This window comes from Oncorhynchus nerka, linkage group LG12, assembly GCF_034236695.1.
Source record: "Oncorhynchus nerka isolate Pitt River linkage group LG12, Oner_Uvic_2.0, whole genome shotgun sequence".
NCBI classification, from domain to species: domain Eukaryota; kingdom Metazoa; phylum Chordata; class Actinopteri; order Salmoniformes; family Salmonidae; genus Oncorhynchus; species Oncorhynchus nerka.
This window is the reverse complement of record NC_088407.1, coordinates 87,500,643-87,516,212: the sequence shown is the minus strand read 5'-3', so window position 1 is coordinate 87,516,212 and position 15,570 is coordinate 87,500,643. Positions and strand designations below refer to the sequence as shown.

General features: G+C 50.1%; 1 protein-coding gene across 4 annotated transcripts in view; it reads right to left on the bottom strand.

Moving 5' to 3' along the window:
• Positions 1-15,570, bottom strand: part of LOC115127375 (alpha-actinin-1) — a 239,408-nt gene that overhangs the window by 29,727 nt on the left and 194,111 nt on the right. For all 4 annotated transcript variants that reach the window (XM_065025923.1, XM_065025921.1, XM_065025922.1 and 1 more), the window contains 3 exons: positions 15,251-15,391; positions 6,832-7,014; positions 308-442 (listed from right to left, as the gene is read on the bottom strand). In XM_065025923.1, coding sequence (XP_064881995.1) covers positions 308-442; positions 6,832-7,014; positions 15,251-15,391 — 459 coding nt within the window. The remainder of the gene's footprint in view (positions 1-307; positions 443-6,831; positions 7,015-15,250; positions 15,392-15,570) is intronic.

The following is a 15,570-nucleotide window of genomic DNA, read 5'->3' as shown; positions in this document are numbered from 1 at the left end:
TGTTCTGTCTGTCAGTACCAACTCTACCTGTTCCTGTTCTGTCCAGTACCAACTCTACCTGTTCTGTCCAGTACCAACTCTACCTGTTCTGTCCAGAACCAACTCTACCTGTTCTGTCCAGAACCAACTCTACCTGTTCTGTCCAGAACCAACTCTACCTGTTCTGTCCAGAACCAACTCTACCTGTTCTGTCCAGAACCAACTCTACCTGTTCTGTCCAGAACCAACTCTGCCTGTTCTGTCCAGTACCAACTCTACCTGTTCCGTTCTGTACCAACTGTACCTGCTCTGCTCTGTGTAGACTCACCTCCATCTTGGTTTGTATCCAGGGCCCGATGACATTGGCCTGGTTGGCAAACTGCCTCCGGAGACGTTCGTTGTTCTGCTGGCGGGCGTGCTCCTCGATCAGGGCCTGGTCCCTCTGTGGCACCAGCTGTCTCACCTGGGGTGGTGGGGGGAGAGACAGGGGTTAGAGGGCTGTCTCACCTGGGGTGGTGGGGGGAGAGACAGGGGTTAGAGGGCTGTCTCACCTGGGGTGGTGGGGAGAGACGAGGGTTAGAGGGCTGTCTCACCTGGGGTGGTGGGGGAGAGACAGGGTTAGAGGGCTGTCTCACCTGGGGTGGTGGGGGAGAGACAGGGGTTAGAGTCATAGAGGGGTGTCTCACCTGGGGTGGTGGGGGAGAGCCAGGGGTTAGAGTCATAGAGGGGTGTCTCACCTGGGGTGGTGGGGAGAGACAGGGGTTAGAGTCATAGAGGGGTGTCTCACCTGGGGTGGTGGGGGAGAGACAGGGGTTAGAGTCATAGAGGGTGTCTCATCTGGGGTGGTGGGGGGAGAGACAGGGGTTAGAGGGTGTCTCATCTGGGGTGGTGGGGGAGAGACAGGGGTTAGAGTCATAGAGGGTGTCTCACCTGGGGTGGTGGGGAGAGACAGGGGTTAGAGTCATAGAGGGGTGTCTCATCTGGGGTGGTGGGGGAGAGACAGGGTTAGAGTCATAGAGGGGTGTCTCATCTGGGGTGGTGGGGGAGAGAGACAGGGTTAGAGGGGTGTCTCATCTGGGGTGGTGGGGGGAGAGACAGGGGTTAGAGTCATAGAGGGGTGTCTCATCTGGGGTGGTGGGGGAGAGACAGGGGTTAGAGGGGTGTCTCATCTGGGGTGGTGGGGGGAGAGACAGGGGTTAGAGTCATAGAGGGGTGTCTCATCTGGGGTGGTGGGGGGAGAGACAGGGGTTAGAGGGGTGTCTCATCTGGGGTGGTGGGGGGGGAGAGACAGGGGTTAGAGTCATAGAGGGGTGTCTCATCTGGGGTGGTGGGGAGAGACAGGGGTTAGAGGGGTGTCTCATCTGGGGTGGTGGGGAGAGACAGGGGTTAGAGGGGTGTCTCATCTGGGGTGGTGGGGGAGAGACAGGGGTTAGAGGGGTGTCTCATCTGGGGTGGTGGGGGAGAGACAGGGGTTAGAGGGGTGTCTCATCTGGGGTGGTGGGGGAGAGACAGGGGTTAGAGTCATAGAGGGGTGTCTCATCTGGGGTGGTGGGGGAGAGACAGGGGTTAGAGTCATAGAGGGGTGTCTCATCTAGGGTGGTGGGGAGAGACAGGGGTTAGAGTCATAGAGGGGTGTCTCATCTGGGGTGGTGGGGGAGAGACAGGGGTTAGAGGGGTGTCTCATCTGGGGTGGTGGGGAGAGACAGGGGTTAGAGTCATAGAGGGGTGTCTCATCTGGGGTGGTGGGGGGAGAGACAGGGGTTAGAGTCATAGAGGGGTGTCTCATCTGGGGTGGTGGGGGAGAGACAGGGGTTAGAGGGGTGTCTCATCTGGGGTGGTGGGGGAGAGACAGGGGTTAGAGGGGTGTCTCATCTGGGGTGGTGGGGAGAGACAGGGGTTAGAGTCATAGAGGGGTGTCTCATCTGGGGTGGTGGGGGAGAGACAGGGGTTAGAGTCATAGAGGGGTGTCTCATCTGGGGTGGTGGGGGAGAGACAGGGGTTAGAGTCATAGAGGGGTGTCTCATCTGGGGTGGTGGGGGAGAGACAGGGGTTAGAGTCATAGAGGGGTGTCTCATCTGGGGTGGTGGGGGAGAGACAGGGTTAGAGTCATAGAGGGGTGTCTCACCTGGGGTGGTGGGGGAGAGACAGGGGTTAGAGTCCTAGAGGGGTGTCTCATCTGGGGTGGTGGGGGAGAGACAGGGGTTAGAGTCATAGAGGGGTGTCTCATCTGGGGTGGTGGGGGAGAGACAGGGGTTAGAGTCATAGAGGGGTGTCTCATCTGGGGTGGTGGGGGAGAGACAGGGGTTAGAGTCATAGAGGGGTGTCTCACCTGGGGTGGTGGGCGAGAGACAGGGGTTAGAGTCATAGAGGGGTGTCTCACCTGGGGTGGTGGGGGAGAGACAGGGGTTAGAGTCATAGAGGGTGTCTCATCTGGGGTGGTGGGGGAGAGACAGGGTTAGAGTCATAGAGGGGTGTCTCACCTGGAGTGGTGGGGGAGAGACAGGGTTAGAGTCATAGAGGGGTGTCTCATCTGGGGTGGTGGGGGGAGAGACAGGGGTTAGAGGGGTGTCTCATCTGGGGTGGTGGGGAGAGACGAGGGTTAGAGGGCTGTCTCACCTGGGGTGGTGGGGGGAGAGACAGGGGTTAGAGGGCTGTCTCACCTGGGGTGGTGGGGAGAGAGACAGGGGTTAGAGTCATAGAGGGGTGTCTCACCTGGGGTGGTGGGGGAGAGACGAGGGTTAGAGTCATAGAGGGGTGTCTCACCTGGGGTGGTGGGGGAGAGACAGGGGTTAGAGTCATAGAGGGGTGTCTCACCTGGGGTGGTGGGGGAGAGACAGGGGTTAGAGGGCTGTCTCATCTGGGGTGGTGGGGGAGAGACAGGGGTTAGAGGGGTGTCTCATCTGGGGTGGTGGGGGGGGAGAGACAGGGGTTAGAGTTATAGAGGGGTGTCTCACCTGGGGTGGTGGGGGAGAGACAGGGGTTAGAGTCCTAGAGGGGTGTCTCACCTGGGGTGGTGGGGAGAGACCGGGGTTAGAGGGGTGTCTCATCTGGGGTGGTGGGGGAGAGACAGGGGTTAGAGTCATAGAGGGGTGTCTCACCTGGGGTGGTGGGGGAGAGACCGGGGTTAGAGGGGTGTCTCATCTGGGGTGGTGGGGGAGAGACAGGGGTTAGAGTCCTAGAGGGGTGTCTCACCTGGGGTGGTGGGGGAGAGACCGGGGTTAGAGGGGTGTCTCATCTGGGGTGGTGGGGGGAGAGACAGGGGTTAGAGTCATAGAGGGGTGTCTCATCTGGGGTGGTGGGGGAGAGACAGGGGTTAGAGGGGTGTCTCACCTGGGGTGGTGGGGGAGAGACAGGGGTTAGAGGGGTGTCTCATCTGGGGTGGTGGGGGAGAGACAGGGGTTAGAGGGGTGTCTCATCTGGGGTGGTGGGGGGGGCGAGAGACAGGGGTTAGAGTCATAGAGGGGTGTCTCATCTGGGGTGGTGGGGGAGAGACAGGGGTTAGAGGGGTGTCTCATCTGGGGTGGTGGGGGAGAGACAGGGGTTAGAGTCATAGAGGGGTGTCTCACCTGGGGTGGTGGGGGAGAGACAGGGGTTAGAGTCATAGAGGGGTGTCTCATCTGGGGTGGTGGGGGGAGAGACAGGGGTTAGAGTCATAGAGGGTGTCTCATCTGGGGTGGTGGGGGAGAGACAGGGGTTAGAGGGGTGTCTCATCTGGGGTGGTGGGGGGAGAGACAGGGGTTAGAGGGGTGTCTCATCTGGGGTGGTGGGGGAGAGACAGGGGTTAGAGTTATAGAGGGGTGTCTCACCTGGGGTGGTGGGGGAGAGACAGGGGTTAGAGTCCTAGAGGGGTGTCTCACCTGGGGTGGTGGGGGAGAGACCGGGGTTAGAGGGGTGTCTCATCTGGGGTGGTGGGGGAGAGACAGGGGTTAGAGTCATAGAGGGGTGTCTCACCTGGGGTGGTGGGGGAGAGACCGGGGTTAGAGGGGTGTCTCATCTGGGGTGGTGGGGGAGAGACAGGGGTTAGAGTCCTAGAGGGGTGTCTCACCTGGGGTGGTGGGGGAGAGACCGGGGTTAGAGGGGTGTCTCATCTGGGGTGGTGGGGGAGAGACAGGGGTTAGAGTCATAGAGGGGTGTCTCATCTGGGGTGGTGGGGGAGAGACAGGGGTTAGAGGGGTGTCTCACCTGGGGTGGTGGGGGAGAGACAGGGGTTAGAGGGGTGTCTCATCTGGGGTGGTGGGGGAGAGACAGGGGTTAGAGGGGTGTCTCATCTGGGGTGGTGGGGGAGAGACAGGGGTTAGAGTCATAGAGGGGTGTCTCATCTGGGGTGGTGGGGAGAGACAGGGGTTAGAGGGGTGTCTCATCTGGGGTGGTGGGGGAGAGACAGGGGTTAGAGTCATAGAGGGGTGTCTCACCTGGGGTGGTGGGGGAGAGACAGGGGTTAGAGTCATAGAGGGGTGTCTCATCTGGGGTGGTGGGGGAGAGACAGGGGTTAGAGTCATAGAGGGGTGTCTCATCTGGGGTGGTGGGGAGAGACAGGGGTTAGAGTTATAGAGGGGTGTCTCATCTGGGGTGGTGGGGGAGAGACAGGGGTTAGAGTTATAGAGGGGTGTCTCATCTGGGGTGGTGGGGAGAGACAGGGGTTAGAGTCATAGAGGGGTGTCTCATCTGGGGTGGTGGGGGAGAGACAGGGGTTAGAGGGGTGTCTCATCTGGGGTGGTGGGGGAGACAGGGGTTAGAGTCATAGAGGGGTGTCTCATCTGGGGTGGTGGGGGAGAGACAGGGGTTAGAGGGGTGTCTCATCTGGGGTGGTGGGGGAGAGACAGGGGTTAGAGTCATAGAGGGGTGTCTCATCTGGGGTGGTGGGGAGAGACAGGGGTTAGAGTTATAGAGGGGTGTCTCATCTGGGGTGGTGGGGGAGAGACAGGGGTTAGAGTTATAGAGGGGTGTCTCATCTGGGGTGGTGGGGGAGAGACAGGGGTTAGAGTCATAGAGGGTGTCTCATCTGGGGTGGTGGGGGAGAGACAGGGGTTAGAGGGGTGTCTCATCTGGGGTGGTGGGGGAGACAGGGGTTAGAGTCATAGAGGGGTGTCTCATCTGGGGTGGTGGGGGAGAGACAGGGGTTAGAGGGGTGTCTCATCTGGGGTGGTGGGGGAGACAGGGGTTAGAGTCATAGAGGGGTGTCTCATCTGGGGTGGTGGGGGAGAGACAGGGGTTAGAGGGGTGTCTCATCTGGGGTGGTGGGGGAGAGACAGGGGTTAGAGTCCTAGAGGGGTGTCTCATCTGGGGTGGTGGGGGAGAGACAGGGGTTAGAGTCATAGAGGGGTGTCTCATCTGGGGTGGTGGGGGAGAGACAGGGGTTAGAGTTATAGAGGGGTGTCTCATCTGGGGTGGTGGGGGGAGAGACAGGGGTTAGAGTTATAGAGGGGTGTCTCATCTGGGGTGGTGGGGAGAGACAGGGGTTAGAGTCATAGAGGGGTGTCTCATCTGGGGTGGTGGGGGAGAGACAGGGGTTAGAGTCCTAGAGGGGTGTCTCATCTGGGGTGGTGGGGGGAGAGACAGGGGTTAGAGGGGTGTCTCATCTGGGGTGGTGGGGGAGACAGGGGTTAGAGTCATAGAGGGGTGTCTCATCTGGGGTGGTGAGGGAGAGACAGGGGTTAGAGGGGTGTCTCATCTGGGGTGGTGGGGGAGAGACAGGGGTTAGAGTCATAGAGGGGTGTCTCATCTGGGGTGGTGGGGGAGAGACAGGGGTTAGAGTCATAGGATGGGGTGTCTCATCTGGGGTGGTGGGGGAGAGACAGGGGTTAGAGTCATAGAGGGGTGTCTCATCTGGGGTGGTGGGGGGAGAGACAGGGGTTAGAGTCATAGAGGGGTGTCTCATCTGGGGTGGTGGGGGAGAGACAGGGGTTAGAGGGGTGTCTCATCTGGGGTGGTGGGGGAGACAGGGGTTAGAGTCATAGAGGGGTGTCTCATCTGGGGTGGTGGGGGAGAGACAGGGGTTAGAGTCATAGAGGGGTGTCTCACCTGGGGTGGTGGGGGAGAGACAGGGGTTAGAGTCATAGAGGGGTGTCTCACCTGGGGTGGTGGGGGAGAGACAGGGGTTAGAGTCATAGAGGGGTGTCTCATCTGGGGTGGTGGGGGAGAGACAGGGGTTAGAGGGGTGTCTCATCTGGGGTGGTGGGGAGAGACAGGGGTTAGAGTCCTAGAGGGGTGTCTCATCTGGGGTGGTGGGGGAGAGACAGGGGTTAGAGGGGTGTCTCATCTGGGGTGGTGGGGAGAGACAGGGGTTAGAGTCATAGAGGGGTGTCTCATCTGGGGTGGTGGGGGGAGAGACAGGGGTTAGAGTCATAGAGGGTGTCTCATCTGGGGTGGTGGGGGGAGAGACAGGGGTTAGAGGGGTGTCTCATCTGGGGTGGTGGGGAGAGACAGGGGTTAGAGTCCTAGAGGGGTGTCTCATCTGGGGTGGTGGGGGAGAGACAGGGGTTAGAGTCATAGAGGGGTGTCTCATCTGGGGTGGTGGGGGAGAGACAGGGGTTAGAGGGGTGTCTCATCTGGGGTGGTGGGGGGAGAGACAGGGGTTAGAGTCATAGAGGGGTGTCTCATCTGGGGTGGTGGGGGGAGAGACAGGGGTTAGAGTCCTAGAGGGGTGTCTCACCTGGGGTGGTGGGGGGAGAGACAGGGGTTAGAGTCCTAGAGGGGTGTCTCACCTGGGGTGGTGGGGGGAGAGACACCCTGTCCCACACCTTGTCCCACACCCTGTCCCACACCCTGTCCTATACACATGGTGTTGATCTCCTGTTCGTGTTGCCTGTCCCACACCCTGTCCCTCACCTTGCCCCACACCCTGTCCCATACCTTGTCCCACTTGGCGTTGATGTCCTGAGGGTTGATGGTGGTGTAAGGGTTGGTGCCAGCCATGTTCACATGATAGGTGGCCACTATCGTGGCGATCTCATTGTGGATGCCCAGGATGGCACCGCGTTCCTTATCCGCATCAGGGAGAGTGGCTTTAAACTGCTCGTGGGCCGTACTCAGACCCTGGGAACGGACGAAGACGCACGCACACAATCAAATGTCATAAATAATAATATTAATAATATTATATTAATAATAAATATATGATAGGTGAGAATTATCTGTCAATTGAATGATTAGACTATTCCGCCCTGAAACATATTCATTGTATGGAATTGATTAGACTATTCCGCCCTGAAACATATTCATTGTATGGAAATGATTAGACTCTCATATTCATTGTATGGAAATGATTAGACTATTCCGCCCTGAAACATATTCATTGTATGGAATTGATTAGACTATTCCGCCCTGAAACATATTCATTGTATGGAAATGATTAGACTATTCCGCCCTGAAACATATTCATTGTATGGAAATGATTAGACTATTCCGCCCTGAAACATATTCATTGTATGGAAATGATTAGACTATTCCGCCCTGAAACATATTCATTGTATGGAAATGATTAGACTATTCCGCCCTGAAACATATTCATTGTATGGAATTGATTAGACTATTCCGCCCTGAAACATATTCATTGTATGGAAATGATTAGACTATTCCGCCCCTGAAACATATTCATTGTATGGAAATGATTAGACTATTCCGCCCATATTCATTGTAAACATATATTCATTGTATGGAAATGATTAGACTATTCCGGAAATGATTAGACTATTCCTGAAACATATTCATTGTATGGAATGATTAGACTATTCCGCCCTGAAACATATTCATTGTATGGAAATGATTAGACTATTCCGCCCTGAAACATATTCATTGTATGGAAATGATATAGAAATGATTAGACTATTCCGCCTGAAACATATTCATTGTATGGAATTGATTAGACTGAAACATATTCATTGTATGGAAATGATTAGACTATTCCGCCCTGAAACATATTCATTGTATGGAAATGATTAGACTATTCCGCCCTGAAACATATTCATTGTATGGAAATGATTAGACTATTCCGCCCCTGAAACATATTCATTGTATGGAAATGATTAGACTATTCCGCCCTGAAACATATTCATTGTATGGAAATTGATTAGACTATTCCGCCCTGAAACATATTCATTGTATGGAAATGATTAGACTATTCCGCCCTGAAACATATTCATTGTATGGAATTGATGACTTAGACTATTCCGCCTGAAACATATTCATTGTATGGAAATGATTAGACTATTCCGCCCTGAAACATATTCATTGTATGGAAATGATTAGACTATTCCGCCCTGAAACATATTCATTGTATGGAAATGATTAGACTATTCCGCCCTGAAACATATTCATTGTATGGAATTGATTAGAAACATATTCATTGTATGGAATGATTAGACTATTCCGCCCTGAAACATTGTATGGAAATGATTAGACTATTGTAAACATATTCATTGTGGAAATGATTAGACTATTCCGCCCTGAAACATATTCATTGTATGGAATGATTAGACTATTCCGCCTGAAACATATTCATTGTATGGAATTGATTAGACTATTCCGCCCTGAAACATATTCATTGTATGGAAATGATTAGACTATTCCGCCCTGAAACATATTCATTGTATGGAAATGATTAGACTATTCCGCCCTGAAACATATTCATTGTATGGAAATGATTAGACTATTCCGAAACATATTCATTGTATGGAATTGATTAGACTATTCCGCCCTGAAACATATTCATTGTATGGAATTGATTAGACTATTCCGCCCTGAAACATATTCATTGTATGGAATTGATTAGACTATTCCGCCCTGAAACATATTCATTGTATGGAAATGATTAGACTATTCCGCCCTGAAACATATTCATTGTATGGAAATGATTAGACTATTCCGCCCTGAAACATATTCATTGTATGGAAATGATTAGACTATTCCGCCCTGAAACATATTCATTGTATGGAAATGATTAGACTATTCCGCCCTGAAACATATTCATTGTATGGAATTGATTAGACTATTCCGCCCTGAAACATATTCATTGTATGGAATTGATTAGACTATTCCGCCCTGAAACATATTCATTGTATGGAAATGATTAGACTATTCCGCCTGAAACATATTCATTGTAAAAATGATTAGACATAAACATTTCATTGTATGGAAATGATTAGACTATTCCGCCCTGAAACATATTCATTGTATGGAAATGATTAGACTATTCCGCCCCTGAAACATATTCATTGTATGGAAATGATTAGACTATTCCGCCCTGAAACATATTCATTGTATGGAAATGATTAGACTATTCCGCCCTGAAACATATTCATTGTATGGAAATGATTAGACTATTCCGCCCTGAAACATATTCATTGTATGGAAATGATTAGACTATTCCGCCCTGAAACATATTCATTGTATGGAATTGATTAGACTATTCCGCCCTGAAACATATTCATTGTATGGAATTGATTAGAATGTATGAAATCATAATCAATACACGTGTAGTCCTCGTCAGAATCAGGGTGAAACAATATGCCTTTATGGTATTTTAAACACAGACTGCCTGAGCTCGGTGCCGACCTGACTAGAGATTTGGGAGAGAACGGGGAGTACGTCTCAAGGACAAGGTCACTATCTCTGTCGGCTGGGTAGTGAGACAGACAGTGTAGCAGGACATGGTCACTATCTCTGTCGGCTGGGTAGTGAGACAGACAGTGTAGCAGGACATGGTCACTATCTCTGTCGGCTGGGTAGTGAGACAGACAGTGTAGCAGGACATGGTCACTATCTCTGTCGGCTGGGTAGTGAGACAGACAGTGTAGCAGGACAAGGTCACTATCTCTGTCGGCTGGGAAGTGAGACAGACAGTGTAGCAGGACATGGTCACTATCTCTGTCGGCTGGGTAGTGAGACAGACAGTGTGGCAGGACAAGGTCACTATCTCTGTCGGCTGGGTAGTGAGACAGACAGTGTAGCAGGACATGGTCACTATCTCTGTCGGCTGGGTAGTGAGACAGACAGTGTAGCAGGACAAGGTCACTATCTCTGTCGGCTGGGTAGTGAGACAGACAGTGTAGCAGGACATGGTCACTATCTCTGTCGGCTGGGTAGTGAGACAGACAGTGTGTGTAGCAGGACATGGTCATTATCTCTGTCGGCTGGGTAGTGAGACAGACAGTGTAGCAGGACAAGGTCACTATCTCTGTCGGCTGGGTAGTGAGACAGACAGTGTAGCAGGACAAGGTCACTATCTCTGTCGGCTGGGTAGTGAGACAGACAGTGTAGCAGGACATGGTCACTATCTCTGTCGGCTGGGTAGTGAGACAGACAGTGTAGCAGGACAAGGTCACTATCTCTGTCGGCTGGGTAGTGAGACAGACAGTGTAGCAGGACATGGTCACTATCTCTGTCGGCTGGGAAGTGAGACAGACAGTGTGTGTAGCAGGACATGTTTGTGTGTATGTATGTGCGTCGGTTTGTGTGTGTGTGTGTGTATGCGTATGGCTGTGTGTATGTGTGTGCGTATGGCTGTGTGTATGTTTGTGTGTATGTGTGTGCGTATGGCTGTGTGTATGTGTGGGCGTATGTTTGTGTGTGTGTGCGTGTGTTTGTGTGTGTGTGCGTGTGCGTGTGTGTGTGCGTGAGAAGTCAGTATAAAATTTATTGTTTTGTATTCTTGACTTCAGAACGTTCTCTGAATAAACTGTACTAGCCTGTTGCATTATTGTTATTATACCCATGGCCTTCCAAACCTCTGGGATTGGTCAGAGCTATTGATTGATTGGTATTATACCCATGGCCTTCCAAACCTCTGGGATTGGTCAGAGCTATTGATTGATTGGTATTATACCCATGGCCTTCCAAACCTCTGGGATTGGTCAGAGCTATTGATTGATTGGTATTATACCCATGGTCTTCCAAACCTCTGGGATTGGTCAGAGCTATTGATTGATTGGTATTATACCCATGGCCTTCCAAACCTCTGGGATTGGTCAGAGCTATTGATTGATTGGTATTATACCCATGGCCTTCCAAACCTCTGGGATTGGTCAGAGCTATTGATTGATTGGTATTATACCCATGGTCTTCCAAACCTCTGGGATTGGTCAGAGCTATTGATTGATTGGTATTATACCCATGGTCTTCCAAACCTCTGGGATTGGTCAGAGCTATTGATTGATTGGTATTATACCCATGGTCTTCCAAACCTCGGGGATTGGTCAGAGCTATTGATTGATTGGTATTATACCCATGGTCTTCCAAACCTCGGGGATTGGTCAGAGCTATTGATTGATTGGTATTATACCCATGGTCTTCCAAACCTCGGGGATTGGTCAGAGCTATTGATTGATTGGTATTATCATTGGGATTGGAAATTCTCTTATCAGTGTGAGTGTGTTAGTGCTCATTTTTGCATGCCTGTGTGTGTGTGTGTGTGTGTATGTGTTTATGTGTGTTTGTGTTTATGTGTGTGTGTGTATGTGTGTGTGTATATATGTGTTTATGTGTGTGTGTGTTTATGTGTGTGTGTGTTTATGTGTGTGTGTGCGCTTATGTTTGTGTGTATATGTGTGTGTGTGTGTGTGTGTGTGCCCCTCTACAGTACTAACCTGTATCTCCTCCCTCCATCCTCTTGTGTGTGTGTGTGTATGTGTGTGTATGTGTGTTTATGTGTGTGTGTGTATATATATGTGTGTGTGTGCCCCTCTACAGTACTAACCTGTATCTCCTCTACAGTACTAACCTGTATCTCCTCTACAGTACTAACCTGTATCTCCTCTATGGTGTGTGTGCCCCTCTACAGTACTAACCTGTATCTCCTCTATGGTGTGTGTGCCCCTCTACAGTACTAACCTGTATCTCCTCTACGGTACTAACCTGTATCTCCTCTACGGTGTGTGTGCCCCTCTACAGTACTAACCTGTATCTCCTCTACGGTACTAACCTGTATCTCCTCTACGGTACTAACCTGTATCTCCTCTACGGTACTAACCTGTATCTCCTCTACGGTACTAACCTGTATCTCCTCTACGGTACTAACCTGTATCTCCTCTACGGTACTAACCTGCTATCCTCTACGGTATTAACCTGTATCTCCTCTACGGTACTAACCTGTATCTCCTCTACGGTACTAACCTGTATCTCCTCTACGGTACTAACCTGTATCTCCTCTACGGTACTAACCTGTATCTCCTCTACGGTACTAACCTGTATCTCCTCTACGGTACTAACCTGTATCTCCTCGGTACTAACCTGTAGCTAACCTGTATCTCCTCTACAGTACTAACCTGTATCTCCTCTACAGTACTAACCTGTATCTCCTCTACAGTACTAACCTGTATCTCCTCTACAGTACTAACCTGTATCTCCTCTACAGTACTAACCTGTATCTCCTCTACAGTACTAACCTGTATCCCCTCTACAGTACTAACCTGTATCCCCTCTACAGTACTAACCTGTATCCCCTCTACAGTACTAACCTGTATCTCCTCTACAGTACTAACCTGTATCTCCTCTACCGTACTAACCTGTATCTCCTCTATGGTGTGTGTGCCCCTCTACAGTACTAACCTGTATCTCCTCTACAGTACTAACCTGTATCTCCTCTACAGTACTAACCTGTATCTCCTCTACAGTACTAACCTGTATCTCCTCTACAGTACTAACCTGTATCTCCTCTACAGTACTAACCTGTATCTCCTCGATGGTACTAACCTGTATCTCCTCTACGGTACTAACCTGTATCTCCTCTACAGTACTAACCTGTATCTCCTCTACAGTACTAACCTGTATCTCCTCTACAGTACTAACCTGTATCTCCTCTATGGTGTGTGTGCCCCTCTACAGTACTAACCTGTATCTCCTCTACAGTACTAACCTGTATCTCCTCTGTATAACCTGTATCTCCTCTACAGTACTAACCTGTATCTCCTCTATGGTGTGTGTGCCCCTCTACAGTACTAACCTGTATCTCCTCTACAGTACTAACCTGTATCTCCTCTACAGTACTAACCTGTATCTCCTCTACAGTACTAACCTGTATCTCCTCTACAGTACTAACCTGTATCTCCTCGATGGTACTAACCTGTATCTCCTCTACGGTACTAACCTGTATCTCCTCTACAGTACTAACCTGTATCTCCTCTACAGTACTAACCCGTATCTCCTCTACAGTACTAACCTGTATCTCCTCTACAGTACTAACCTGTATCTCCTCGATGGTACTAACCTGTATCTCCTCTACAGTACTAACCTGTATCTCCTCTACAGTACTAACCTGTATCTCCTCGATGGTACTAACCTGTATCTCCTCTACAGTACTAACCTGTATCTCCTCTACAGTACTAACCTGTATCTCCTCGATGGTACTAACCTGTATCTCCTCTACAGTACTAACCTGTATCCCCTCTACAGTACTAACCTGTATCCCCTCTACAGTACTAACCTGTATCTCCTCTACAGTACTAACCTGTATCTCCTCTACAGTACTAACCTGTATCTCCTCTATGGTGTGTGTGCCCCTCTACAGTACTAACCTGTATCTCCTCTACAGTACTAACCTGTATCTCCTCGATGGTACTAACCTGTATCTCCTCTACAGTACTAACCTGTATCTCCTCTACAGTACTAACCTGTATCTCCTCTACAGTACTAACCTGTATCTCCTCTACAGTACTAACCCGTATCTCCTCTACAGTACTAACCTGTATCTCCTCGATGGTACTAACCTGTATCTCCTCTACAGTACTAACCTGTATCTCCTCTACAGTACTAACCTGTATCTCCTCTACAGTACTAACCTGTATCTCCTCTACAGTACTAACCTGTATCTCCTCTACAGTACTAACCTGTATCTCCTCTACAGTACTAACCTGTATCTCCTCTACAGTACTAACCTGTATCTCCTCTACAGTACTAACCTGTATCTCCTCTACAGTACTAACCCGTATCTCCTCTACAGTACTAACCTGTATCTCCTCTACAGTACTAACCTGTATCTCCTCGATGGTACTAACCTGTATCTCCTCTACGGTACTAACCTGTATCTCCTCTACAGTACTAACCTGTATCTCCTCTACAGTACTAACCCGTATCTCCTCTACAGTACTAACCTGTATCTCCTCTACAGTACTAACCTGTATCTCCTCTACAGTACTAACCTGTATCTCCTCGATGGTACTAACCTGTATCTCCTCTACAGTACTAACCTGTATCTCCTCTACAGTACTAACCTGTATCTCCTCGATGGTACTAACCTGTATCTCCTCTACGGTACTAACCTGTATCTCCTCTACAGTACTAACCTGTATCCCCTCTACAGTACTAACCTGTATCTCCTCTACAGTACTAACCTGTATCTCCTCTACAGTACTAACCTGTATCTCCTCTATGGTGTGTGTGCCCCTCTACAGTACTAACCTGTATCTCCTCTACAGTACTAACCTGTATCTCCTCTACAGTACTAACCTGTATCTCCTCGATGGTACTAACCTGTATCTCCTCTACAGTACTAACCTGTATCTCCTCTACAGTACTAACCTGTATCTCCTCTACTAACCTGTATCTCCTCTACAGTACTAACCTGTATCTCCTCTACACTAACCCGTATCTCCTCTACAGTACTAACCTGTATCTCCTCTACAGTACTAACCTGTATCTCCTCTACGATACTAACCTGTATCTCCTCTACAGTACTAACCTGTATCTCCTCGATGGTACTAACCTGTATCTCCTCTACAGTACTAACCTGTATCTCCTCTACAGTACTAACCTGTATCTCCTCGATGGTACTAACCTGTATCTCCTCGATGGTACTAACCTGTATCTCCTCTACGGTACTAACCTGTATCTCCTCTACAGTACTAACCTGTATCTCCTCTACAGTACTAACCCGTATCTCCTCTACAGTACTAACCTGTATCTCCTCTACAGTACTAACCTGTATCTCCTCGATGGTACTAACCTGTATCTCCTCGATGGTACTAACCTGTATCTCCTCTACAGTACTAACCTGTATCTCCTCTACAGTACTAACCTGTATCTCCTCGATGGTACTAACCTGTATCTCCTCTACGGTACTAACCTGTATCTCCTCTACGGTACTAACCTGTATCTCCTCTACAGTACTAACCTGTATCTCCTCGACGGTACTAACCTGTAACTCCTCTACAGTACTAACCTGTATCTCCTCGACGGTACTAACCTGTATCTCCTCGATGGTACTAACCCGTATCTCCTCTACAGTACTAACCTGTATCTCCTCTACAGTACTAACCTGTATCTCCTCTACAGTACTAACCTGTATCTCCTCGATGGTGTGAACTATGAACGTGTCCTGCAGATCCTCCATGGCTCCCTCCATCCAGTTGTTGAACGGAGCAGCTCGCTTGGCAAACTCCAGATACAACTGGTCTATGGTCTCCAGAAGCTTCTCAGTTCTCTGTTTCAGACACAGAGAGAGAGAGAAAGAGAGAGAGAGAGAGAGAGAGAGAGAGAGAGAAAAGTCAGCGCATTGTAAAGACTGAGAGCAAGACGAAAGGCAAACTCCAGATACAACTGGTCGATGGTCTCCAGAAGCTTCTCAGTTCTCTGTCCCATGAGGAAACACAGTGTCTGAGC